The 25,166-nt window shown below is 39.7% G+C and overlaps 1 protein-coding gene across 3 annotated transcripts in view; it reads left to right on the top strand.

Moving 5' to 3' along the window:
- The window catches only part of OSTF1 (osteoclast stimulating factor 1), a 48,835-nt gene extending 33,723 nt beyond the window's left edge, over positions 1 to 15,112 (top strand). For 2 of the 3 annotated variants that reach the window (XM_060154960.1, XM_060154962.1), the window contains 6 exons: positions 568 to 675; positions 1,832 to 1,881; positions 4,908 to 4,986; positions 8,176 to 8,274; positions 14,096 to 14,126; positions 14,540 to 15,112. In XM_060154960.1, the coding sequence (XP_060010943.1) occupies positions 568 to 675; positions 1,832 to 1,881; positions 4,908 to 4,986; positions 8,176 to 8,274; positions 14,096 to 14,126; positions 14,540 to 14,579 (407 nt within the window). In that variant the 3' untranslated portion in view covers positions 14,580 to 15,112. The remainder of the gene's footprint in view (positions 1 to 567; positions 676 to 1,831; positions 1,882 to 4,907; positions 4,987 to 8,175; positions 8,275 to 14,095; positions 14,127 to 14,539) is intronic. The other variant, XM_060154961.1, reaches the window with a different exon arrangement.
- The last annotated feature ends 10,054 nt before the right edge of the window (positions 15,113 to 25,166 follow it).

Here is a 25,166-nt window from a genome sequence, read left to right as displayed (position 1 = left end):
TCTGAGATCTGAATGTGCAAAAGGAAATTATTGGTTTAGGATTGTGCATAAGTAGAACTACTAAATTGACATTTAAAAAATTATTTGTAAACTATTTAGGGCATTAGCCAGAGGATATTAAATGAATAGTTATACTTTAACATATAAGAGCAGCAGCTTTGAGTAGGTTATTTAGTTTTTCTTTTCTTATAGGAACTGAAAATACATTTTAAATATGAATATGAGTAGTGTCTGCTTGTTCTTAGGTTTGAAATTTTTTCCCGAAGTTCCAGGATTTCACAAAGGAAAAAAAAGCTTTTTTTACAGAGTAAAAATACCTTAAATGGACCCATTTAGGCAACTCTTCCCATTAACCTACCATTAAAAATTGATGTTAATCCTTTCCATTAATAAACTGGAAGTCAAAATGTACCATAGAGACTGCGTTATGGGGCAGGTTTTAATTTCAGACTTACTGATTAATCCTTTGCAAATGCGAATTTATGCAGGATGAAATTGATTGGAAAGCAAAACAAAAAAAACTAAAACCCTTTTTCATGTGTTTTTATAAATGTAAAATGTTTTCAGGCAACTTGAGTTGGTTGAGAGAGTGTTTGGACAACCGAGTAGGTGTTAATGGCTTGGACAAAGCTGGAAGCACCGCCTTGTACTGGGCTTGTCACGGGGGTCACAAAGGTATTACATTTTGTTTGTTATCATAAATATCTGTGCTACTGAAAATGTGCTTCATCTAGGGGAGCCAGAGTTACACAAATGAAAAAAAAATTGGTTATTCTTTTTAAATTTTTCAGAATGTCAGCCAAAAGCCCAGTCCCTGGAAGCTCTGTAAAACAGTAGGTAGAATGTGATTGGCCAGCCTCACTACACAGACCTTTTCACTTGAAGGAGTGGAAGCTTCCTTTCCTCTCTCAGACTTGCAAAGGTTACAGGAAAACAACAGTAATATAAAAACAAACCCCACTGTCTAATCTCACAGAAGAAAGGACCAGAATTGATTCCTCTGACTTAGTTTTTCCCAGGAAGCTTTTTTTTTTTTTTTTCGGTACGCGGGCCTCTCACTGTTGTGGCCTCTCCCATTGCGGAGCACAGGCTCCAGACACGCAGGCTCAGCGGCCATGGCACGCAGGCTCAGCGGCCATGGCACGCAGGCTCAGCGGCCATGGCTCACAGGCGCAGCCACTCCGTGGCATGTGGGATCCTCCCAGACTGGGGCACGAACCTGTGTCCCCTGCATCAGCAGGTGGACTCTCAACCACTGCGCCACCAGGGAAGCCCTCCCAGGAAGCTTTTATGATTTACATTCTAAGCTTAAGATTTAGGAAAGAGACAGCATTTGCTTGAGTTGGTGATTCAGTTGATAACTTCCTCTGTTATAATCAATAATAATGAGAAATGGAATTTCTGGATGTATTTCAGCCTGGCTGAGAATCTACCACACCCACTCTCTTTCTCCCTCTCTCTACAACACACAGAAAATGATCCCAACAGTAATGAGAAACAAAGAATCCAACAAATTAAATAGCGTGACCAAAGGAAAATTTAAACACAAATTAGCAGTATGAATATTAAGTGCCCCAGCAAATGTAAAAATATTCCTATCATAGATGTCATGTGAAAATACAAAAGCCAAAATATTTGAAAAAAATTTTCCCTAAGTAATTCTACCTTTTATAGTCTTAGGTCTTCTGTTTACATAAATGTTGAAAACTTTGTTATAACGATTTTCTTGATGATTCTTCTAAAAAGAATCCTCTCTTTTAAAATTATTATGCTGCGTCTTGTCAGACTTTTAGTCTCATTCTTTAAAAAATCTTTTCTATTTGAATTTCAGATATAGTGGAAGTGCTATTTACTCAACCAAACATTGAACTGAACCAACAGGTGAGATTGCTTATGCAGAAGCCATTTAACCCACCTACCTTGCTCTCCTGGTACAGCTTATGTGTGTGTAAAATCCTATCTTGGTGTCTTGGAACTCACCTTTTCCCATTTATTATTTTTCATAAAACTTTTAATCAAAATACAACAAGCACATAGTTAAAAAATTATGATTACATTAAAGTCCAAATTGCATAAAGCCCCAAATTCCTGCCATACTCCTCCTCGTATATCACTTTCAGCTTTTAGTGCTTTCCTCTTACCTTCATGTTACTAAGGAATATGCTTGTGGAGCTGTCTCATAATTCATCATCTTCATAAAGTATTTTGCTATCCTTTCTGGTAGGTGAAGGTTTACGCTTGTCAACCGCCCAGCTGTCATCTTCCAGCACCCAGCGCCCAATCTTTCCTCCTCCGGTCCTCCTAATGTATCATACATAGCATAGTTTTTGGTTATATTACTATATAATGCTTATGGTATTATGGCTATTTAAATATCATTCACTGCTTGTGTAACTTTTTTGTTTCTGTATTTATTGACTTTTATTTAGTGCTTTTTTTTTTTTTGTATTTCACGAAGACCTCTACACTGTTTTATACTCTCTTGATATACTTTTCTAAATTGTATAAGGTAATTGCTTTCTTTCTTTTCTTCCTGGAATCATACTGAAGCCTTCCATCTTCATTCTCTGATCAGAGCAACTTGGTCTCTACTGCCCTTTGCTGTCTTCCTGGGAAACGCTTCACCTCTCTCCTGTGTTGTGTCCTCACTTTTCTGGATCCTCTGTCTTCCATTTGTTGTGAATACCTTCAAGTGAATTCCTGAGAAAGGGGAGCTTGGGCTTGACTATTTGGCTGATAGAATTCTGGGTTGAAAATGACTTCCCTCAGAATTTTACAGGCATGGCTCCATGGTATTCTAGTTTCCAGGGTTGCTTTTGAGAGGTTTGATGCCTTTTTGAGTCCCATTCTTTGTGTATTAACTGCTTTTTCCCTTTTTTATTTGGCCGTGCTGCGAGGCTTATAGGATCTTGGTTCCCTGACCAGGGATTGAACCCAGGCCCCTGGGCCCTCAGCAGTGAAAGTGCAGAGTCCTAACCACTGGGCGGCCAGGAAATTCCCTGCGTTTTCTCATGATAAGAATTTTACTCTATCCGTGGTATTCCAAACTTTCACAATGATGTGCTTTTAGAATGGGTCTTTGCCTGAAAATGGTAGTGAACTCTTTCAGCCTGGAAAAATATCTTGTATTATTTCTTATATATTTTTATCTGTTTCCTTTGCTCTTTGGTTCTGGAATGCCCATTAGTAGCTATGTGGGACCTCTCAGATTGAGCCTCTAATTTTCTTAGTTTTCCTCAGAGGTTTTCTCATCTTTGTGTTTTATTTTGGTCGCCTTTTTAATTCCCCAGAGCACTGTATTAGATCTCTGTTGCTGTGTGACAAATTGCCACGTATTTAGCAACTTAAAATATACCCATTTACCTTATGCTTTCTGTAGGTGAGAATTCTGGGTGGCATAGCTGGGTTTCCTGCTCAGGGTCTCACAGGTGGGAATCAAGGTATTGGCTGGAGTGGGGTTCTCATCTGGATCTCGAGTCCTATTCCAAGTTCATTCATGTTGCTGGGAGAATTGTGTTCCTTGCACCTATGGTACTGAGGCCCTCAACTTTTAGAGACCACCCCTCCTGATGGACAGTTCACAACATGGCTGTTTGCTTTCTTCCTCAAGGCCAGCAGGAGATTGTGTTGCTGGTGCTATGCCTTTCCTTATAAGGTCTACCTGACTAGGTCAGGTCCACCCAGGGTAAACATCAACTGATTAGAAAATATGGGCATGATATCCTGTTATATTCACCGGTCTCACCCACTCTCAAGGGGAGGAAATTATACAGGCAGGTGTATCCCAGGGGGCAGGGAGCTTGAGGGCTGTCTTAGAATTCTTTCTACCACAAGCTCCTCCTTTTACTCTTATTTTTACTTTTACATAGCATCTTTTTCTCATTTCCTAACATAATGTCATATTATATCTCTGATATATTAATTATATACATATTTTAAAACATTTTCTGCTATTCACTACACTGTGTCTTTTTCCTCTGAGATCCATTAGCTTTGTTTTGATCTTTCTTTGGATATTGGAGGCTGTCCTCAAATATACAGTACCTTTGTCTGTCCATTCATGTTTGAGTGTGACTGAAAGCTCTGTGTGCTTGTGGGGCTTATTGACTGGTGGTTTCCTCCGTAGGGTGAAGTGGTGAGGTCCTGGATGTTCTGCTGGCTTATACCCAGATGCCAGTTAAAATATTCCCTTCCTCCCCCGCATTGGGACTGTTCAGCTCTCCCAGAAAAGTATTCTCCAGCCTCCTCCCTGGGCGTAGATGCTAGACTGTACACACTGGGGCACTGGGGTAGGTAAAGGCAGCTGGGAGAGGGGTCTTACTGCTCAGTTTGCAGGTTTTTCAGCTAGCCCCCTGCTTTTAGTTCCTAGCCTAATTGCCACCTTCTCTTGTGCCTGCAAGTTCCATGAGCTTGGAAGCTATCTGGTTAATTTCTCAACAGGGTAATTCTACCATGTGTACTGGGTCATCTGGCAGCAGGGAGAAAGGAAGGTGATCTGGGGTTCTGGGGTTCTAATTACTCCTGAGAAACACTTTCACCCAGTACTCTTGGTTTCACTCCCATGCCTCATTCCTGCTCCCGTGTCTCCAGGCATCTCCAGTTCCTAATTCATGCTGGTTTCTGCGGAGACAAATCTGCTTGTTTCCTCCTGGTGTCTCCCTCTGCAGGCATCTGCACTTCCACTTGTGATCTGCCGAGTCAGTTTCTCCTCTTCCATCCCATTCCCTTTCCCCAAATGACTCACCTCTCATCTTTTGAGTCTCCTTTCCCTCTTTGGAATTTTATATGATTTTATAACTTCATTCTCATTTTAGATTTACTTAGGTTAGAGTAAACCTAAATTCATGCATGGTTTCAATCCACACTCTCTTTTTAAAATGCTGCTTTCTCTTGTTATATCACCATAGAACAAGCTGGGAGACACAGCTTTGCATGCTGCTGCCTGGAAGGGTTATGCAGATATTGTCCAGTTGCTTCTGGCAAAAGGTAAAGTGTGCTTAGTTTTTCTGGTCTTTGCTTACCCTGAAAAATAGGCTACGTCCACTTTTACCACTTGAAATAGTAGGGAAAACAACAGGATTCTTATTTTAAAACTGGAATTGTGGTCTCTACTCTGTCTGCATCACAGAGTTGTTACCATAAGATAAAATTGAGGTGATTTGTGTAAGTTTTTAATTTTAACTCAAAAGCTTGGTAAGCTTTAAAATCACATATATTACCCTCAGTAAGAATTTATTGTACATTTCTGCAGGATTAAAGGGCCTCAGAAAGAAGGGGTGTGTGTGTGTGTGTGTGTGTGTGTGTGTGCGTGCGCACACATGTGCATGCACACACACAGAGGAGATCTCTCTAAGAAAGCTGTATGGGTAAAGTTGCTGAGGCCCCTGTTCTCACAGGAAAGCTTGATAGATAAGAAGGAATGCTGTGGCTGCGATGTCCTGCTTTGAGCTGAGCAGATGCTAGATGTACAGAAAACAAGAAGATACGTTGATTCCCTGTTTTTACACAAGTCAGAAGCAGCAGTGAAATTATGGACTCACCATCCGTTCATCTGTTTGTCCCACAAATATTAGTTAACCCTTATAGAAGGCCAGGGATATCACCCCGTACTGCACCCTGGTCTAGAAGGCTGTAATATAGGATGCTTGAATCCCCAGCCTACATGTCACATGGATGCAGTATCATTAGGGATCCTTGGAGCAATGTTGTGGGTTATATGAGAGGAAATGTTTTGATTTAAAGGATGTTGATGATGTAAACTCCAGGTGCAAAAGATCAGACACCTTGAGGACCACTGTAGTGCCCCCCAGAGGTATGCCAACATCTGCACTGTCTGCAATGGCAGCCACTAACAACACGTGCTACTGAGCCCTTGAAAGGAGGCTAGTCTGAATTGAGATGTGCTGTAAGTGTAAGATGAATATCAGATTTTGAATACTTAGTAGAAACAAAAAGAGTGAAGTAGCACAGTAATTTTCATATTGGTTACATGATGAAGTGATAACACTTTGGATATACTGGGTGAAATGAAATATATTCTTAAAATGAATTTCACATTTTGAAAATGTAGCCACTAGAAAAATTTAAATTACGTCTATGGCTCACATAATTTTCTTCTGGGCAGCGCTGGTTGAGAGGGACACAGGAAATGGTTGAGTTTCTTCTCTAGCATCCTGTCTCTGAACATTTCCCATCCTGACAGAAATCATGTATGTGAGTTCTCAAGTGTAAAGTGAGGTATGATCAGTCACAGAACTATGAACCTGCAGGATTTTTGACCTGTAGTACAGTGAGAGAATGAGGTTTTCCCTATAACCCCAGCTGTGGATATCTAAATCTGTTCATGAGAGATTTTCACACATGGTCACCGTATTCCTAATTAAACATACTATTTTTTTCTTGACAGTATTTTTGTGCCTTTGAGTTTTAGGACATTTATATTTTGATTACTGACGAGGATGTGGTTGTAGAGAAAATGGCACTCTCAAACACTGTGGCAGAAAGTGTAAATTGGTAAGCCTTCTTGGCAGGCAGTCTAACAGTAGCTAGCTGAATGAAAACATACATATCCTTACATTTCAGCACGACTTCTAGGAAACTGTCCTTCAGAAATGCATATAAACAAAGATGTTGTTCAAGGAGGTTCACGGCAGCATTGTTTGTAATAATGAAAATTAGGAAAAGCCTAAACACCCCTCAATAGAGGAGTGGTTAAATAAATTTTGGAATACCCACAAAATGGAATAATTATAAATATTTAAATAGATTGGGTTATAAGTATGTGTACTACTAAGGAATGAATACGATGATATATTATTAAGTTAAAAAAATCAAAACTAGTGGTTACCAGGGAGGAGAGGGAGGGAAAGGGGTAAGATAGGGGTAGGGGATTAAGAGGTACAAACTACTGTGTATAAAATAAACAAGCTACAAGGATACATGGTACAACACAGGGAATATAGCCAATATTTTGTGACAATTATAAATGAAATATAACCTTTAAAAATTGTGAACCCCTATGTTATACACCTGAAACTTATATTGTACATCAACTAAAAACAAAGGAAAATATCATTGGCAAAAAAAAAATCAAATTACAGACTAATACATGGAGTATGATTTTGTGTATATGTCCACATATGTCTGTGAATGCATTCTTGCACATAAGGGAGATGGGAACTGATGCCCCCTTGTTGGGAATGGTCACCTCTGGGGAAGGTAGAAGATGGGGAAGGAAGGGGTTAGTTGAAGGCTGAAATGAGACATAAGCTTTTGTTCAGCATACATCTGTATTTTTGAATCTTTGACAATGAGAAAGATTTATGAATTCTGATGTAATTTATCACATAATAAAGACAAGGAAAAAAGGGAGTAGAAGATGGGCTGTGGGAACAATGGATTGCCTCTAGATTTTAGTGTTACTAATTCTGCTAATAAGCATGAGAGTATACTTAAGATAAATATTAATCTCCTCAAGCTCAACTTACATGGTCTTTTCTAAAGACCTTCTTGAAAAGAAGAGGCAAAGGGTGTATTGAATTTAGTCTCCAAAAACTCGTGCCAAGGCACGTTGAGTCTAACTGATTCACTGTCCACAGGGACAGTCAACTCCTCACTGAAAAGTTCACATGCAATTCTATAGGGACTCGAAAGGAAGGCTATATTTTAATTGTGTATAATTATTACAGGTGCAGCAATAAGCTCCCTGATTAAAGCTGCCAAATATGTTATTACTGTTTTGAGAAAGTTTTACTGTTTGGAAAGAGTCTAGTTCGGGGCCAGAATGGTTCTCTAGTTAGTTCTGCCAAAAGTGATTAGTTTTGATGGAAAGAGGATTGGCTGCTATATAATTAACACTACTGTTTGTTATATAAGAAAGTTGTTAAGAGAGTAAATCCTAAGCGTTCTCATTACAAGGGAAAAAAAATTTTATATTCTTTTAATTTTGTATCTATATGGGATGATGGATGTTTACTAAACTTACTGTGATAATCATTTCATGATGTTTGTAAGTCAAATCATTATCTGTACACCTTAAACTTATACAGTGTTGTGTGTCAATTATATCTCAATATAACTGGAAGAAAGAAAAGAAAAAAGAAACTAAAAAAAAAAGGTTTGGCTGCTACTATAGAGTCTTCAAAACACCTAATTTACTTTCTTGTGTTGGGGAAGGTGCTAGAACAGACTTAAGAAACAATGAGAAGAAGCTGGCCCTGGACATGGCTACTAATGCTGCCTGTGCGTCTCTCCTGAAAAAGAAACAGGGAACAGGTACTTGATTTTAATCCTTCTTCCTCCTGATGCCATCATGACTAAGAGTTACCGATTTAATATTAGGGAAGATTTTTTCTTGGTAAATTCTTCAGGTGATTCTAAAGTTAGATTTTACATCCTTGGTCTGAATCAGAACTTCAACACTGAAGAATACCTTTATGCAAACAAATTTGAAGAGACATCGATTTTTTGCTATGATTAGTATGTTTCTTTTATTCCTTGCAATCAAGTTCTAATTACTTTGCTTTCCATTACAGTCCTTATCAGAGAACCATTGTTTCCATATTCTCATTTCAGATTTGTTTTTATGAGTGGTTATCACTAAATATTTTTTAATTATGCATTCAAGAGCTTTATGATTATATTTTGTTTCTATTTTAAATGAGGGTATCAAAATTATTTGTATCAAAATTTTGTGATCAAAATTATTCTAGACTTTGTAAATGTATCGGTATCTCTTCACGGTTCTATGCGTGGTTTTTTAAAGATAAGACTGTATATTCTTTTTTTAAAAATTAATTTATTTTTGGCTGTGTTGGGTCTTTGTTGCTGCGCACAAGCTTTCTCTAGTTGCGGCGAGTGGGGGCTGCTCTTCGTTGCGGTGCACGGGCTTCTCATTGCCGTGGCTTCTCTTGTTGTGGAGCACGGGCTCTAGATGCGTGGGCTTCAGTAGTTGTGGTACACAGGCTCAGTAGTTGGTGGCTCGCGGGCTGTAGAGCGCAGGCTCAGTAGTTGTGGCGCACGGGCTTCGTCGCTCCGCGGCATGTGGGATCTTCCCAGACCGGGGATCGAACCCGTGTCCCCTGCATTGGCAGGTGGATTCTTAACCACTGCGCCACCAGGGAAGTCTGAAGATAGAGTGTATATTCTTAAAGATAATATCTATTGATGTAGGAGAAGAGGTTTGAAAAGTTCACATGCAATTCTATAAAAATGAAGAGTTTGTGTGGTGGTTTTGAAAAGGTGTTAAAGGAAATAGAGGTGTTAAACACATTTGCACTGTTCGTGATTACTATTCAGAGATTGGCTGTTGATTAGACTTCTCAGTATATAGCCTGCTGAATGTGCTCCCCTAGATTCATTCTAACATGGTGATTCCAGAAAGGAGTACTGGGAGTGGCAGGGTGTGAACTCTGCCACCTCTCCTCTGCCACCTCTCCTCTGTCCCTCTTTCATTTATCATCAGTCTCCTGGCCCATGAGAAACCCAGAGAGGTAGAAAAAAAGAAAGGTGGAAGATGCTTGGTTGGAGGGAACATTTGATCTCTTTTTTCTCACTTCTCAAGCCTTATTCTACTTAATTATCTCCTGTTTGGCACTTTAATTCCACTTTGAAGTATAAGCCTGTAATGGATACATTTTTACTGCCGTTTTCTAGAAAGGAACTAGTATAATGGAGGATTCACCTTTTGCAAGTCTTTGCATTGCTACTCATCATTCTGGACTCTTTTAGTATCGCTTTAGAGTCTGAAGTTTAGACTGGTTCATGTTGGTGGAGAATCACCAAGACACCTTTTTAGAAATTTCCATTATAGAGGCTAAGTGCATGTGTTTTCATTTTATCCTTAGGGTATTATCATTTTCAGAGTTCTCCAACTTGGGTAATGAGATGCTCATTTCTGTTTCTATCATTTGAATCAAATTCCCATTAATGTTTGAACCCTTGGAAAACTTATTTCTCCCTCAGGTATCCCTTGATTTATGAGAAGAGTCAATATTATGCTGTCCCATATTCCATTTCTAGCATAAGCAGCAAAGTATATCAGTCCCCTGGTTTCCTGCTTTAGTCAATTAAAGAAAGCAAACAGCCCCCCTCTCTTTGTGGCTTACCAAGGGAACTTCCCAGAATCATCTTCCTTACCTATCATCAAATTCCCATCATAATTCTCACAAATCCATTGTTCCGTTTGTCCCTTATTTCAGATAAGTGTTTGTTCCAGATTCTTATTTAACCTCAGTTCAGGTATAATGTAAACTATTAAGCAGTTAGGGACTTCTTAATTATTTAAGCCATGAATGTTTGCTGGCAGAGCAAGTCTTTCTTTAAAGTAATTACTCATGCATAGATGTGTATAGGGTCTACCAAATGAGTGAGAAAGTGTTTACCAGCTGAGTGGTGCTCCCTAGCTACATTTTGACTGAGAAGCCGTATTTGCAGCCATGTGGTTGAAACACTTTTACTTGAGGTGGACCTCTCACGCCCTGCTGCCTTGGTTGGGTCAGGAAGAAGGACTATGACCTAATTTCCTTTCTCTGCCACTGACTTCCTGCCGCTATATGGGCACCTCCAAAACATCCTGACTGAGGAGTAAGGTTTCTTATGAGCTAACGGTTATCAGGGTCTCATGCACACTATGAGTTTGATGGTGACAGACAATGAAACTATCACACCTGCTCAGACCCCAGAGAGCTACACCCAGAAGCCTCCACATGAACAACTGGAGCTGGAAGAGGCAGGTGGCAAACTTTTCTCTTTTTCTCCTCATTTTTCTGTAGTCTTTGTAGAAAAGGGCAGGGACGTTGGTGTTCTGTTTCTCTGTTTACTCCAAGTTTCTTTAGTTTACCTTCCTAAATTTGTGCTCTACTGATTTCAGTAATGAGGTAATTAATCTTGGGGCCTGGCACACAGAGCCAAGAAATGAATCTTCGTATTTCATTTGTCATGTTACCTTTTTCTCTGTTTTCTTTTTCTTCATTTGCCCAGTTATCCAGTTTAAAAAATTTTAATTTGTATTTTGATCCTCGTTGGAATGAGAGTTTGAATATTTGGCCATATAGCAAATTGCCAGCATGAGCTCTAAGCCAGAGGAGGTATATTCTGACATCGTGGTCCACTTTTAAAAGCACATCTTGAGGGCTTCCCTGGTGGCGCAGTGGTTGAGGGTCCGCCTGCCGATGCAGGGGACGTGGGTTCGTGCCCCGGTCCGGGAAGATCCCACATACCGCGGAGCGGCTGGGCCCGTGAGCCATGGCCGCTGAGCCTGCGCGTCCGGAGCCTGTGCTCCGCAGCCGGAGAGGCCACAACGGTGAGAGGCCCGCGTACAGCAAAAAAAAAAAAAAACAAACAACAACAACAAAAAAAACAAAAAAAACCACCACATCTTGAATTTCTTATAGGGACAAAATAATTTACATGTTACAGTTACCATGAAGGGTAACTTTAGGATATAGGGTGGGGTCAAGGCATACTTGAGGATTGAACCTTTCAGTTCTTTTTCCAATTTTTAAAAACTAGGGTATAATTTACATTAAGTAAAGTACATAAATCTTAAGTGTACATCTTGATGATTTTTTTTTTACTGTGCTTACACTTTTTTTTAAATTCATTAACCTGATTTAATCCACAATGAAATTAACCTTTTTTTTTTTTTTTTTTTCCCCGGCCGTGCCACACGGCATGCAGGATCTTAGTTCCCCAACCAGGGATTGAACCTGGGCCCCCTGCAGTGGAAGTGCAGGGTCCTAACCACTAGACCGCCAGGGGATTCCCACTGTGCTTAAACTTATTAACCATAACCCAGATGATAGAGGACATTTCCCACACAACAGAAGCCTCCCTCAGAATCCTCTCCTTCTCTCACCATAGATTAGTTTTGCCTGTTTTCAAACTTGATATAAATGGAATCAAACAGTGTGTGCTTTTTGGTGTCTAACTTCTTTCACGTAACACGTCTATGAGATTTTACATGTTATTGTGTTTATCCCTCCACCGTTTATTTATTTGTTTGTTTGTCTATCTAAGTTCTGGTGCTTTGGAACATGTAAATCCAGGGCAGTGAGATTGAGAAAAAATATGGAAGTGAGGTAGGGGAGGCTGAGAAGCACTACTAGGGGATACATTACCATGATAGTCATGCCCCAAGATGGGCTAAGAAGATACCGCTCATTATCAGCACTTGGCCATATGAGAACTTTCCAGAGAAACTGTGCCTCAGAGCAGTCCACAGAAGGAAGGAAGGAGAAGTTTATTTGCCTGGCTCTCACTTTCTATTTGGTCAGAATTTGCACCGTGGCCAGTCATCTTCCTCTCGCTTAAAGCAAAGTGCCAAAGTAACCATTGAAGGACAAGGAATATCTCCAATATTGAAAAACACAGGTTTGTAGTAGCAAAGTAGAAAGGGGAAGAGCTTTGCTATTTGTCTTTTTGTCTTTAGCTTAAAAGGCTACTTTTACCAAGTTCATGGCCAGTCCTGAAGTTTGTGGGTGTGTATGGAACAGAACAAAATACCTTCCTCCCAGGTCTCCAGAACTCCTCTTAAGGAGAATGGAGAAGAGTACAGTCAACCCGGAGACTTCTAATAGTTTGGAAGCTGAAGTCGTTGAAGGCCACCTCTGTTCTGCGTAAAGCCACTTGTTCTTTTACCTTTCTTTCTCTCTTGTATAAGATAAATCGGTTTCTATATCCCTGCCCTCTCCCCTGCCCCTTCCTTTTTTTTTCAATAATCATTTTTCTAAACCTATGAAGACTTAAAAAAAACTACAGTATCATCAAACGTCTTGTGATGGTCTAAATTTACCATTTTCTCTTACATGTTTTTTATTCTTTGCTTATTTATTTATGTTTTTTTAAGTAGGGTCCAAACTGATAGCTATGTCTCTTGTTTCTTTGTTTTTCAATTAATGTTTCCTTTCCCTCTCCTTTTCCTCTTTGTTTAGCCTTGCAGTTTATTTGTTAAAGAAACTGGACCAATTTCCCTGAATTTCCCAGTGTAGACATTGCATGCATGCATTCCCATGGTGTTGTCATGCTCCTCTGTCCTCTGTATTTTTGTCAATTGGTGTTACAGCTAGAGGTTTGATTAGATTTGGATTCTGTCTATCATCTATCTACCTATCTATCTACCTATCTATCTATCTATCTACCTTAGGGATAGAGGGAAGAATACTTCATAAATTGTGTTCTTCTATCAGAGGCGCATAGTATCTGTTTGTCACTTGTCCTGCAATGTTAGCATCCATAGATGATCATTGTCTAGATTCATTATTTCACTAATGGTTGCAAAATGGTGATATTCTAATTTTGTCACTCCTTTCTTGGTTATTAGTTGGAACATTCTATAAAGAAAAATTTCCCCTTATCAACTCTTTGGTTACTCGAGCAATAGTTTGTATATCAGGGGCAGAATAAAGCCTTGATTTTTATTTACCTTTTAAGAGTTTTCAAAATAACCTGCTGGTTCCCTGTTATTTTTCGAAGGGGGCCAATGAATTCTCTTTGGTGTGTGTTGAAATATTTGCTGTGTTTTAATCCAGCATAGTTTCCTTACTGGTAGCCTATCTTTGGCTAGTGGAGGTCTCTTCTGGTTGGATCCTGAGCCCTTTTAAAATGATGCTGTCTTTGCTAGGATCCTTGTTTTATGGCATAACAAGAGGTTTCAGGTCTCTCTTTTACAGTTTCTTCCCCAGACTTGGAATCAGTCATATCTCCAATGAGCATGGGCTTATAGTATTTAGAGACCATGTTCTGGGTGCTATATATAACATACATTTATTGAGCTCTAACAATGTGCTTATACTTGCATTTCAGTTTTCCCCTTAAAACTATACCTCGTGTAACCTGTTGCTATAGGAATTTGACTAGACAGTTTGAATTTGACTGGACAGGTGAACAGTTAAAGATCAGATGTCTTCCTTTTGAACTCTGTTTAAGGTTGACTTAACATTTGATGGGGTTCAGCTCTTTCTATTTTAAAACTTTTATTTTTCAATTCAGTTTCTTTTGCTTCTGAGTATACTTTATCAATGTTTTCTAAAATGAAACTGAAGCTTTTGTGTTTTCATTCTCTTTCTTTTTCTTTTCCTTTTCCCCCCCTCATTAGTTATCTTTCTACCCAGTGACCTTGCCCTCAGGTAAGGCCACAGGTTGTCGACTGACTGAAGCCACCTGTGCACTTGTCATTGGGAAAGGAGGTTGGATGCACAGTTGTCAGGGTGGACGGGCTTCTGGTGTGTTCCACATTGGTCATGGTGCATGTGGCTGTCGTATTTTGTTTAAGATAGACTAATGGTACCGCAGCACCATGTGCTTTACTTTTCTGCATGTCTAGGTAACATGCAGACAAATGTATTTGTCAGCCTCTGTGGCAACAGAAACTAATCAGTTAGACTGAAAAGCAAAAGTAGAAAAATATCCTTGGAGAAAATACAACCCGTAGGTCTGAGGGAAGATTACAGTGTTTTGAATTGTCAGGAGCTTTGAAAGTGAAAACAAAATCTGAGCCATTTGTAATTTCTCTGTTTTGCTTTTCCCCCATTCCTTTTAGATGCAGTCCGAACATTAAGCAATGCCGAGGACTATCTTGATGATGAAGACTCAGATTAATTCCTTTCCAGAGCTTTGAGATCTAAAACTTGTGTTGCTTTTGCCATTTCAAAACCTTGTCTTTGCCAGAAGAGTGTTGGTAACTGTAGAAAAAGAAAACAAAAAGTCTATATGAACGTGGCAGTTTTGCACTGTTTGAATAAAACATGTAAATGAATAGGTCTCACCTTCAGTTTGCCAATAAGTGACTGGATATTTTGCTGTATAAAGTACATTTTTGTTCACCAGAGTAGAACAAGAAGAGATTATTTCTATTTATCAAGCTTAAAAGAATTTAAAGAAATTTTTTCTTTAAAAAAATCGGGATTTTTTTTTTTTAAAGTTCTTTACCTCAAGGATTGAGATAGTTTGAATGGAGTTTTCAAGGGGGGAATGCTTATTATAATAATAAACTGAAAGACTTAATAGAAAATCGTCAGCTATTCTGACAAAAATAAACATTTTAAGAGACTTTATTTCCTTTGTTTTGTGGTATCACTCTTTGCTGGTAAATAAATAAAGCTTTTTATATTTATGTTTAGGTAAAGACTGATTTGATTTTTTAAATAACATTTTGTATTATTAGCACAGAAGAATCATAGTAGCCAAATTTTCTTTCTTTCTTTTTTTTTTTCTGGATACAGTGTATTTTATTGATGGTACATGACAAAGTAGGGCTCCCTAAGCCCCTCCCCTTCTTTAGGGGGTCTGGGATGGAAATCGTGTGGAGGTCGGGAGATTCTCAGTGTCTTGGGGGATCCCGTTGGCATAGTAGCCAAACTTCTGTTCAGCCTTCTATATCTGCTTTAATTAAAGTGAAGACAACAGTCATTGAGGAGATACATTTCTAATAAAATATATAAACTTTAATAATTATGAGACTTTCAATTTTCTCTCCAATGTTGGCCTTAATATGAAGAAACCCAGCAACTCATTAAAGTTTGCTTAAGGTTTAAAAGATTAAAAACTTGATTTCCTTATTATGGAAGCTGCTATAATTTTTCATAATGGAGTAGCGTTCAGTTTTTCACTTTGGTGACAATTATTTTCTCTAAACATGGCTCTACCTTGTAATGATCTGGATTCTTTTGCTAAAACATCAGTTTAACATTGCAGGGAGCCTTCTGTACTACTGAAGTGACACTTCATTTGAGATTCTAATCTTTTATCATTGCAGTGATGATATTAGAAATGACACAGCCATTGGCATTTGCCCGGATTCCAGGCCCCAGACCCAGAAGTATATTTTGCAAGAAGCCTTTGATGCTAATTTCAAAAACACACATTGATGAAGAGAAGAAAATGTCTGAAGAAGGAAGTGGGTTAGCTCAGGAAATGAATAACTGCCTTTAGAGGAGTTTCCTCTGTCTGTGACTTTGGCTTTTCTCTCTGTGGGTGCTTTGAGAAAGGATACCCTGAGAAGCCTGGTAGAGGTCTATCAAATACCCCAAATACATTTTAGTAGAAAGACATCTGTACAAGTAATAACAGCGAAAGATGAGCACAAAATCTAAAATTAGTATTTTATTTTCAAAACAAATGTGTAAATTTTAATTAAACATTTTTATTGCTTCATAAGCATAAACTCGAATATATGAAATTCTCATTGAAATTCTGTTCCCACAGAACCTTTTAAGGATTTGTTTTTTAAAATAGGGCTTGTGCCTTAACAAAAAGCTTTTGGAAATCTCTAACTTTTTACTCTTGTATACTTTGGACCGGGGGTAATCAGGATAGATGCCAACTAAGCACTCAATTTTTTTTTTTTTTTGCGGTACGTGGGCCTCTCACTGTTGCGGCCTCTCCCGTTGCGGAGCACAGGCTCCGGACGCGCAGGCTCAGCGGCCATGGCTCACGGGCCCAGCCACTTCGCGGCATGGGGGATCTTCCCGGACCGGGGCACGAACCCGTGCCCCCTGCATCGGCAGGCGGACTCTCAACCACTGCGCCACCAGGGAAGCCCCACTCAATTTTTTTTAACATCAGTAGAGAGAACACAGTTTGTAGGAATATAGATAATTTTTATGAAAATACTACATGCTTGTTGTAGACTTATAATGTATTTGAGGAAAAGAAGCCTCACTGTCATTGCTTTTAACATTATCAAAACTAAGAGAATTCTAGAAAGTTGGCCAACTATGTATAGTTTTTTTGGCAGTGGAGGGTAGACTTAGGTATATGCACAGTTTTTTTGGTTGAAACAGCACAATGCATTTGGCTGTGGTTGAAACTCCATAGGAAAATTTACTTTGCTGCTTGTTTATTCAGTCTAGCTTATCTGAGCTTTTGCAGAGATTGTTTAATGCTGAACTCAGCAAAAAAATTCAGTTCCAGGAACTTGCCACCACTCTGACTCTGTGCAGAGGAGAGCTTTGATTATATTCTAGAAATGACTTTGAAGGTTTTGCTGTAACCCGAGCTTTCTGACAGTCACTGTGGCCTGAACTCCTTCCCAGACACTGCATCCTTTACATAGAAAATGCCTTTCAGCCCCTTGGGCAGTGGGAGACTTGTCCAGCTATAGGCCCAGTAACCTCATGCAAAGAACAGTTTTTAATCATAGTTTCCCATTTTAGTTTCTTTCTGGGACTGGTGTCTTGCAAATTATTTGTTGCTAGATTGGCATGCATTACAGTTGTCAGTTTCTGTTTTTTCAGTGAGCACCCCCATTGGCTGCTTTTTAAAATAGGATTGGGTATGTTGTTACCCAAAGGGAAATGTTGAGCAAAGCAGTGGTGACCGTGTTTTTTTAATCTTAAAAATCAAACTGGAAATAATGCTAAAACTGAAATCTGAGATAATTTTAGGCAGAGTTGAAAACATAATGTTTCCATATAAACTTTCCTCATAACTGTTCTTTATTGTGTAGAATTTCTGATTTACTGATATTTTTTCTTTTGTGAATCACGTATTTTTCATCTTTTCTTTGTAAATGATGATTTCTGATAGGCCACAAGAGCCTAACATTTACATCTGACCATCAGCATTTCCCTGTTGACTTTTTTGTGTTTGTTCTCGTGAATTTTATGTTGTAAATATGTGTGTAGCAGTAATACACAGATAGCCATACATTGTGCAGTCAAACTTCGAAGTGTCTGATTACTAAAAGTTGAGGTTTTGGTGGGAGAGGTATTGCAAAAGATTTTGCTCTCTCTTTTTAACTGAAAATATAGCTTTGGTGAACAGTTTTCTTAAATGAAGGAAAAATTACAGACCACAAATTTACGGTTTCTGTCTCCTTATTTCTTAATAACAAGTCTGTACATCTTCTCCCGTAAAATGACATAAAATTAAATAAAACAACCATTTATTAAATGCCTACTCTGCTAGTTCTGTGCTAGGTACTTTCATAGACTTGATGTCACTTGATCCTTACAGCAACCCTGGGGCGGCAAACATTAACGCCCCTACCTTTTTACAGAGAAGCTGAGGTTTGAAGAAGTTACGTAAGTGGCTCAAGGTTACACTGCTGGAAGGTGGAAATGCAGGTCTGGCCGACTCCTGAGCTCATGCATCTGCTGCCTACTGCAACTGACAGGTGACGCCATTCACATGCTGCCAGAAAAATATGTAGACAGAGACCAGCTCCTTTTCCAACTCAAGCTTTGGATGTAGTATCTAATAAATTGAGCTAATGTAATTGAATGTGTTATTTAAACCAACCCTCTAAAAAAACATTTTTTTTTTTAATAAAGGATCTCCTTTTTTTTCCCCCAGAAAAATTTTGGCAAAACTTTTTGGTTCCCAGTAACCCTGAAGAAATGATTTAATGAAGCAGGTCGTACCCCGAAGTTTCCAAAATTTCCAACTCAATGCATAGCAGACAGAGTATGAAAGAAGGAAAGTCTAGAATAGCAGCTGTTCATCTTGCTCTGAGTTTGCATTGCTAAATTCAACATTTCCCTGAGAGTCTGAGGGCTCCTCACATATTTCCACCTCACCATGAAAATAAATGCGTCCCTGGGAAGGGTCGGAGAATGTTTCTTACCCAAGCATGGGAGGTCATCATGGACATGCAGGTAACCTCACGCTTCCGAGGCAGTTCCGCTGTGTCTTCTGCCAATGGCCATCTGCTCATCGTTCCCAACAGGCTCCCACCTGAACTTGCACTGTTGCCAGCTAGGAGCTGGAGTGAGGCCAGGTTCCTGGCTGTGGCTGGAAAAGAAAACTGAGGAATCTAAAGGTGCGAGTTAGAGAGACTGAGAGGAAGCAGGAAGGAAGATGGAAGAAGAGACAAGGAGGAAAGAGGCTAAACAGCAAAGGAGGAATGGTGACCTTTCCTAAATTACCCATAGTTCTGATATGAAATCATAAGAATGCTTCAAGAAGTGGCGAAGCGTATGGCCTTTGGAGTAGAATTCTCTGGATTCAAGTCTGGTTCTGTTGCCTGTTGCTGAGTGACCTGGACAGGTTACCTAGAACACTCAGACTCCTTAACTGTAAAATGGGGGATGTAATAGTACCTACTGCTTAAAGTTAAGAGGATTAAATAAAATGATCTATGTAAATGACTTAGGAGAGTACCTGGCAGAGTAACTGCTAAATAAATGTTGGCTATACTCATAAGCTTGAATGAGGAAGTTTTCATGAAAAACAAATAGATGTGTACAGATGAAGAATGTATTAACAATGTTTTTCAAAGGCACCATTATTGTGAAGAGTGGGATTCCCTAAAATGCTTTTAAAATGGGTGGAGGACAATGATATTTCCTTACAGTCATGTAGATGTGTTTACTTGTGATAGTAGCATTTTTCAAGATAAATATACTTTCTGTGAGTTACAGGAAGAGATGTGTAACTTGAAAAGACCTGGTTATTACTGTTGTTATTATTAAAATAATTCAAACGTCAAGTGAGGAGAATGTCTCTAACACCGCTTCAGCTTTATATTGTTGCTTTGGAGTGGTTTGATGGGCTTAGAAAGACCATAGGTCCAATGTTTGGTATGTGGTGATTTCTAATTGGAATTGGATGATTTCTAATTTGGTGTTAGCATCTTGCTCTTACATACGCCTTCAAAATGGGAACAATGTGTCTATTTAAATGGATAAGCTTTTCAGCTTTGTATGTTTCCCCCAGAAGGTCTAAGCTTCAAGAATTTGGTCTCCCAGTGTCAATGACATACAGTAGAGAATCTAAGACACCTGGAAGTAAAGTATCATAGAATCCTCACTAACTTTGAACAAGAAGGCGATAGTATAAGAACTAAATTGGGTATTTCATCATTTGCCACTCCAGGAGGGGAACTGTTGGGGCCACCAGGAAAATGCCTTCTTATTCCAAGAGGAAGTTTCAGATGTAGAAGTGAGCCCTGTTTGGGTACTGGGTGGTGTGGAGAATCAGCCAAAGCCAGTCATTGACTGAAACTAGAAATAGCTGCAGAGAAGTCCACAGCTCCGAAAAGCTCTCAGGTAGAGAGGATTTGTCACCATGACACCAGGACTCAGGGAAACCTGGCCTGTCGCCCTTGCCCTGTCATTTCTGAGCGCTGTGACACTAGCCAGGCCCCTTGATGCCCCTGTAATGAGGATCAGGTGACATTGGCTCCTTGTGTGAATGCCCAGTGTCATTGTTGCAAGTTTTTAGAGGACCTCGATCAAGGATCTGATTTTTGAGAATCTCAGATTACAGCATAAGTCACTGTGGTTGCTGTGTCAGTTTTCCATCATGTGATACCCCCTGACCTGCAGCAGGACACATGAAGAACCCCTGCACTTAATCTCAGAACTGGGGTTCAGATGGTGGATCTCAGGATGAAAGGGCACTTGGAGGTCTTCAACCCAGCTGAGTATGAGTGTGCTGTGGTGTAGTGGGAGGTTTTTGCTTATCTTTAGGTCTGCATTCATCAGTGCTGGGGATACTGCTTTTCTATGAGTCATGTGGTTTCCACGTTCTGTTTTTTTTTTAACATCTTTATTGGAGTATATAATTGCTTTACAATGGTGTGTTAGTTTCTGCTGTATAACAAAGTGAATCAGCTATACATATGCATATATTCCCATATCTCCTCCCTCTTGCGTCGATTTCCACGTTTTTAACCACTTGGTCACTACTTACAGATACTGTATCAAATTTGTGAATGCCTTTCTTCTCCCTCTTCAAAATGGAAACTCTGCCTTCTCTCTCTCTCCATTTTTCATTTTTAGTTAGTGATGGTTTCTTCTGTACTGTTATGTGAATTCAGTTACTACCACTACATCTGATTATTTAGCATTTATTCCCCACTGGGAAATTTCAGCAAGAAAACTTTTTGTACGAGAATTGTTCTTAAATTGCATCCTTGAACATTCCTCAGATGTTATTTATACATTCTAATTTCTGGCCCCTCTCCACTTTTTAATAGCTGGAGCTTGAGGCCCAGAAGTGACGTCTTAATTAGAAACAGTAAATGAATGGCAGAGCTGATCACCAAGGAGGAATCAGATGCAGAGGATTCGAAATAGCTGCCATGGGTGTTTCTTTCTAAATCATGTTGCTGTGTGAGAGACTGTTTTCCTACTTCAGGCGTTTTTTTCCTCTAGAGGATTTTCCAAGTTCTTTATCTTCAGCTCTGACTCTCCGTCCTCTTTTCTTTTTCTCTAACTACATTTTAGCCACACACAGGGGGGAATGGGAAGGGCCTAATTGAATCAATTTTTTTTTTTAATTTTATCTCCTGATAAAAGGTTAGTATGGGAAGAAATGGAAATGCTAGCCAAAGTGAAATCTGAAAGGATTGAATTTATCATCTGTGTTTTGTGGCTGGCCCCTATTACCTATCCTAGATGAAAAGGAGTTGAAACTCTTGTGTCCTAATTTTACTTATTGAGTTACTACAATAAGATGACTCAATTCCATAGAGTATGTCCAATCACAGAATATCAGTGTTCATTGTGTTTTCTCTCTGTTTCATCTATCAGCAATGAATATTGCTGAATATTCAGCAAATATTGATAACACTTCTGCATTTAAGGAATTCCTTTTTAAGCTGAAGAATAACTAAATATGTTGAATGGTTTTACTTAGTACTTGTCTAACAGCAGTCATTAGACCCACCTAGGAATCCTAAGAATGAAACCATGGTAAAAAGGTAAATATTTGTGTCTATTATGTTTCCTTTGAACCAAGAGCCCAGTAAACTTTGTAATGACTTCAAGTGAGTAAGAATAAAAGGCCAGTTTCACTTCCTCAGTTTTCACTGATGTGCCTTGCTTATTTTAATGGCCTGCCTGTATTTTTTATTGTTGTGTTAGTAATGATTTCACATAACTTCATACCAATAGGAAAAATCTCATTGTGTTCAAATTAGTTTGTGGATCCCTTCTGCTGCATACAATTGTGGTTTAGTACTAAAACCGTAACAATATACATCCAGTACTATCAAATTTTCCTTTTTACTGCAAGTTTTGTAACAAACTTTATTCTCTATATGTCATTTTTATTTCTCTTTCAACATAATTTCTTTATTGTGAGAAAAGTCACCAATACTTATTTTTAAAGAATACTTTGATTATATACTATTTACTTGTTCTGTATTTTATAAAATCCATGAAAATTCTCTCATCTCCACACCAGTAAGGAGTTTTTAATTGTGATCTGAGGAATTGTCTATTATTTGATTTTTAAAAAAATTGGATTACATCATGCTGTTGCTTAAAATACTTTTAAGGTTTTAATTTGAAGTCGGAATGGCCTGTTCTCGAACATGTTTTTATTGCCCTGCATGTATTTTTTTAATGAAGAAAAATTGGTTTCATTTTAAAATATTGATTAAAGCAAACTAATATTTAAATGCAATTGTTGGATAATAATAAAATTATCACTATCTACATTTCCTCCTTTTAGAACTTTAAAACCTGTATTTGTTCTTTCTTCCCTGTTCCTTTATCCCTTACATCCAATTTACAACCCTTGTCAATCCTAACTCCAACATGATGTCTCTCAATCTGTGCTTTCCTTTCCATTTCCACTACTACTGCCTGGATTCTCAAGGAGGAGTTTGTGACCCTGTTTTGGGGGTAGCATCTGAGTAGAGGTTGCTGGTAAATAAAATAAGCTGGAAAGGGATGTCCTTGGGGATTTGAGGACAAACTGCAGTTAAGAGACAGTATAATTAGGAAGAGCCAAAGTTGCAGCAAGGAAGATGAAGATGTGCCCCACATTTGTAAATGAGGCAAAAAACTCAACTGGTGGGAATAAAATTAAGATGTGGACCAGGCGAACCTTATACATGGTCTCCAGGGTACCTTGCAGGTGTGGGTCTAGCTGCCTAGAAAGGCTTGCTGTGCTATATGGCCAGCACCCCAGCTCAGGCCCTCCCCAAATGCCTTACCATCTAACCAGGCATACTTTCTGCACTCAGGCACTTTCCCAGCTCAGGCTCTCCCCAAATTCCTTGCCATTTAACCAGACTCACTTTCTGCACTCAGGCACTTTCTGTTCCGTTCCTTCCTGCACACTATTGACATAATTATTTAATTGACTATTTTCCATAGGGAATGATCCTCTGTCCTCTCTTGCTCTTGAAACTGAAATCCAAGGCAACCTCTGCTCTGAAGCATTTTCTGTTCAGTTAAGCTGGAAATTATCTCTTTCTCCTTTAATTTCCTGTAACATTTGCTGTTTTTACTTTTCAGTTATCATATATCAAATATTTTTGTGCCATAGTTACTTTGTGTTTATAGTCACTCCTTATCTCATTGAGCTCATTGTTTTTGCCTCAGATAACATAGCGCCTGGCATAGAGTAAGTGTGCTTTAAAAAAAAAGTTATACTGTAAAATTGATTTTTTCCCCTTTTCTATGTAGAGTTCTATGAATTTCAACACGTGTATATATTTGTATAACCACCATAATCAGGATACAGAACAGTTCCGTCACCCCAGATAACTTTATGTGCTATCTCTTTTTAGTCACACCCTTCCCCCCTACTCCACCCCAATCACTCCATCTACTGTCAATTCCTGATCTGGTCTCCATCCCTGTTTTGTCTTTTCCAGGATGTCATGTAAATGGAGTCATACAGTATATATAATCTTTTGAGACAAACTTCTTTCACTCAGCATAATGCCTTTGAGATTATCCAAATTTGTTGCATGTATCAACAGTTCCTTTTTTAAAAATTGCTAGGCAATATTCCACTTCATGAATGTAACAGTTTGTTGCTGAACATTTGGGTTGTTTCCAGTTTTTGGCAATTTTGAAAAGCCATAAACATTTATGTACACGTTTAGTAAGTGTTTGTTTTTTTTCTCTTCTTTTCTTTTTTTTTTTAAACGGAAAGCATATCAGATTTCCGCCTATTTCCGTCTTCACCAGGGGGGTGAAGCAGCAGAAATGGAACAGGTGCTTGAATTCTAACCTCCCACGGCTGCATGGACCTTTTCTTGCGCCCATGATTTCCTTACCTGTCCTTCGAATACTTTTCCATTTACTTTGGAAATCTACATTTCTTTGGCAACACACCCAAGGCCCAGGTGCACGGATCTCTGCTACCACCTGAGTGATAACCAAGCTGTACCTCTAAATCCGCGATTTTCCGCAAGCATTCAGCAGCCGGTCCAGAGGGTCTCCACGCAGGGCTCACCCCTCCGGACTAGCATGGGGTCCGCGCTGGCCAATGCCGTCTACCCGCCGGGGAAGGGACCCGCAGGCAGAAGCACAACTACTTGGACCGGAGCGCCCGGGGCTCTGCAGCACCCGCTGCCCCGCGCTCGCCGTGCTGGTCTCCGCCCCCAAGCCTGCGCCGGGTCATCTCGCGAGATCTGGACTAGGAGATCTCATACCACCACGTGAAGTACCGTGTGGGCGTTGCCTCTGTCGCTTTAGCACTTCTAACACAGCCTCCCCGCGACCTTTGTCGCGTGCTCCGCTGCGCCCTCTGCCACCGGGGCAGCGAGCACCCCTGCTGCTGCCACATTTCCGAGGGCGAGTCCCCAGGCTGCCGGCCCTTCGCCCTGGGGAACTGGAGCCCAGGCCTCCACGTCCAGCGCGGGCATCGCACCAGCCACCAGGCAAGTGCCGTTTCAGTGAGTCGATTTCAACCGCTTGGTCTTATGGACCGCCTTATGTTAGCAAAACTTGGGATAGGCCTCAGTGGAGGCTGAGAAGGAAAACCTTCGTTTCCTTTACTGTTCACGCTCAGACACCAATGTGTGGGTTTCCCCACCAAGCAATTCTCCAACTCTCCGGAGGGCAACCGGGTGTCCTATAATTCAGTTAAATTCTGATACTCTCTACCTGGGGTTAGGGCTAGATACCACAGGTTAAGGGCTCGGTCCTACAAGACTGCCTCTGGCCACTCTTCATATGCCAATTACAAGCCCAGGTTGTCACCTGTGCACCTGGGTGGTTATGATTCAGATATACCCATGACCCCTGACCCCTCTTGAGCTTGATAATTTGCTAACGTGGCTCACAGAACTTAGGAAAATGTTTACTAGTTTGACAGAGCTGCATAGGGCAAGGTGTGGCGGAAAGGACTGGAAGAGTCCCCAGCTCTCTGAGTGTGCTGCCCTCCCAGTGCTTCCATGTATTCACCAACCCAGAAGTTCCCCAAATCCTTTCCCTTAGGTTTTCCTACAGAGGCTTCATTACACAGGCATGATTGAT

This window comes from Lagenorhynchus albirostris, chromosome 7, assembly GCF_949774975.1.
Source record: "Lagenorhynchus albirostris chromosome 7, mLagAlb1.1, whole genome shotgun sequence".
Classification (NCBI taxonomy): domain Eukaryota; kingdom Metazoa; phylum Chordata; class Mammalia; order Artiodactyla; family Delphinidae; genus Lagenorhynchus; species Lagenorhynchus albirostris.
Note: the sequence above shows the minus strand (reverse complement) of the source record. Positions and strands in the feature narration are given on the sequence as shown.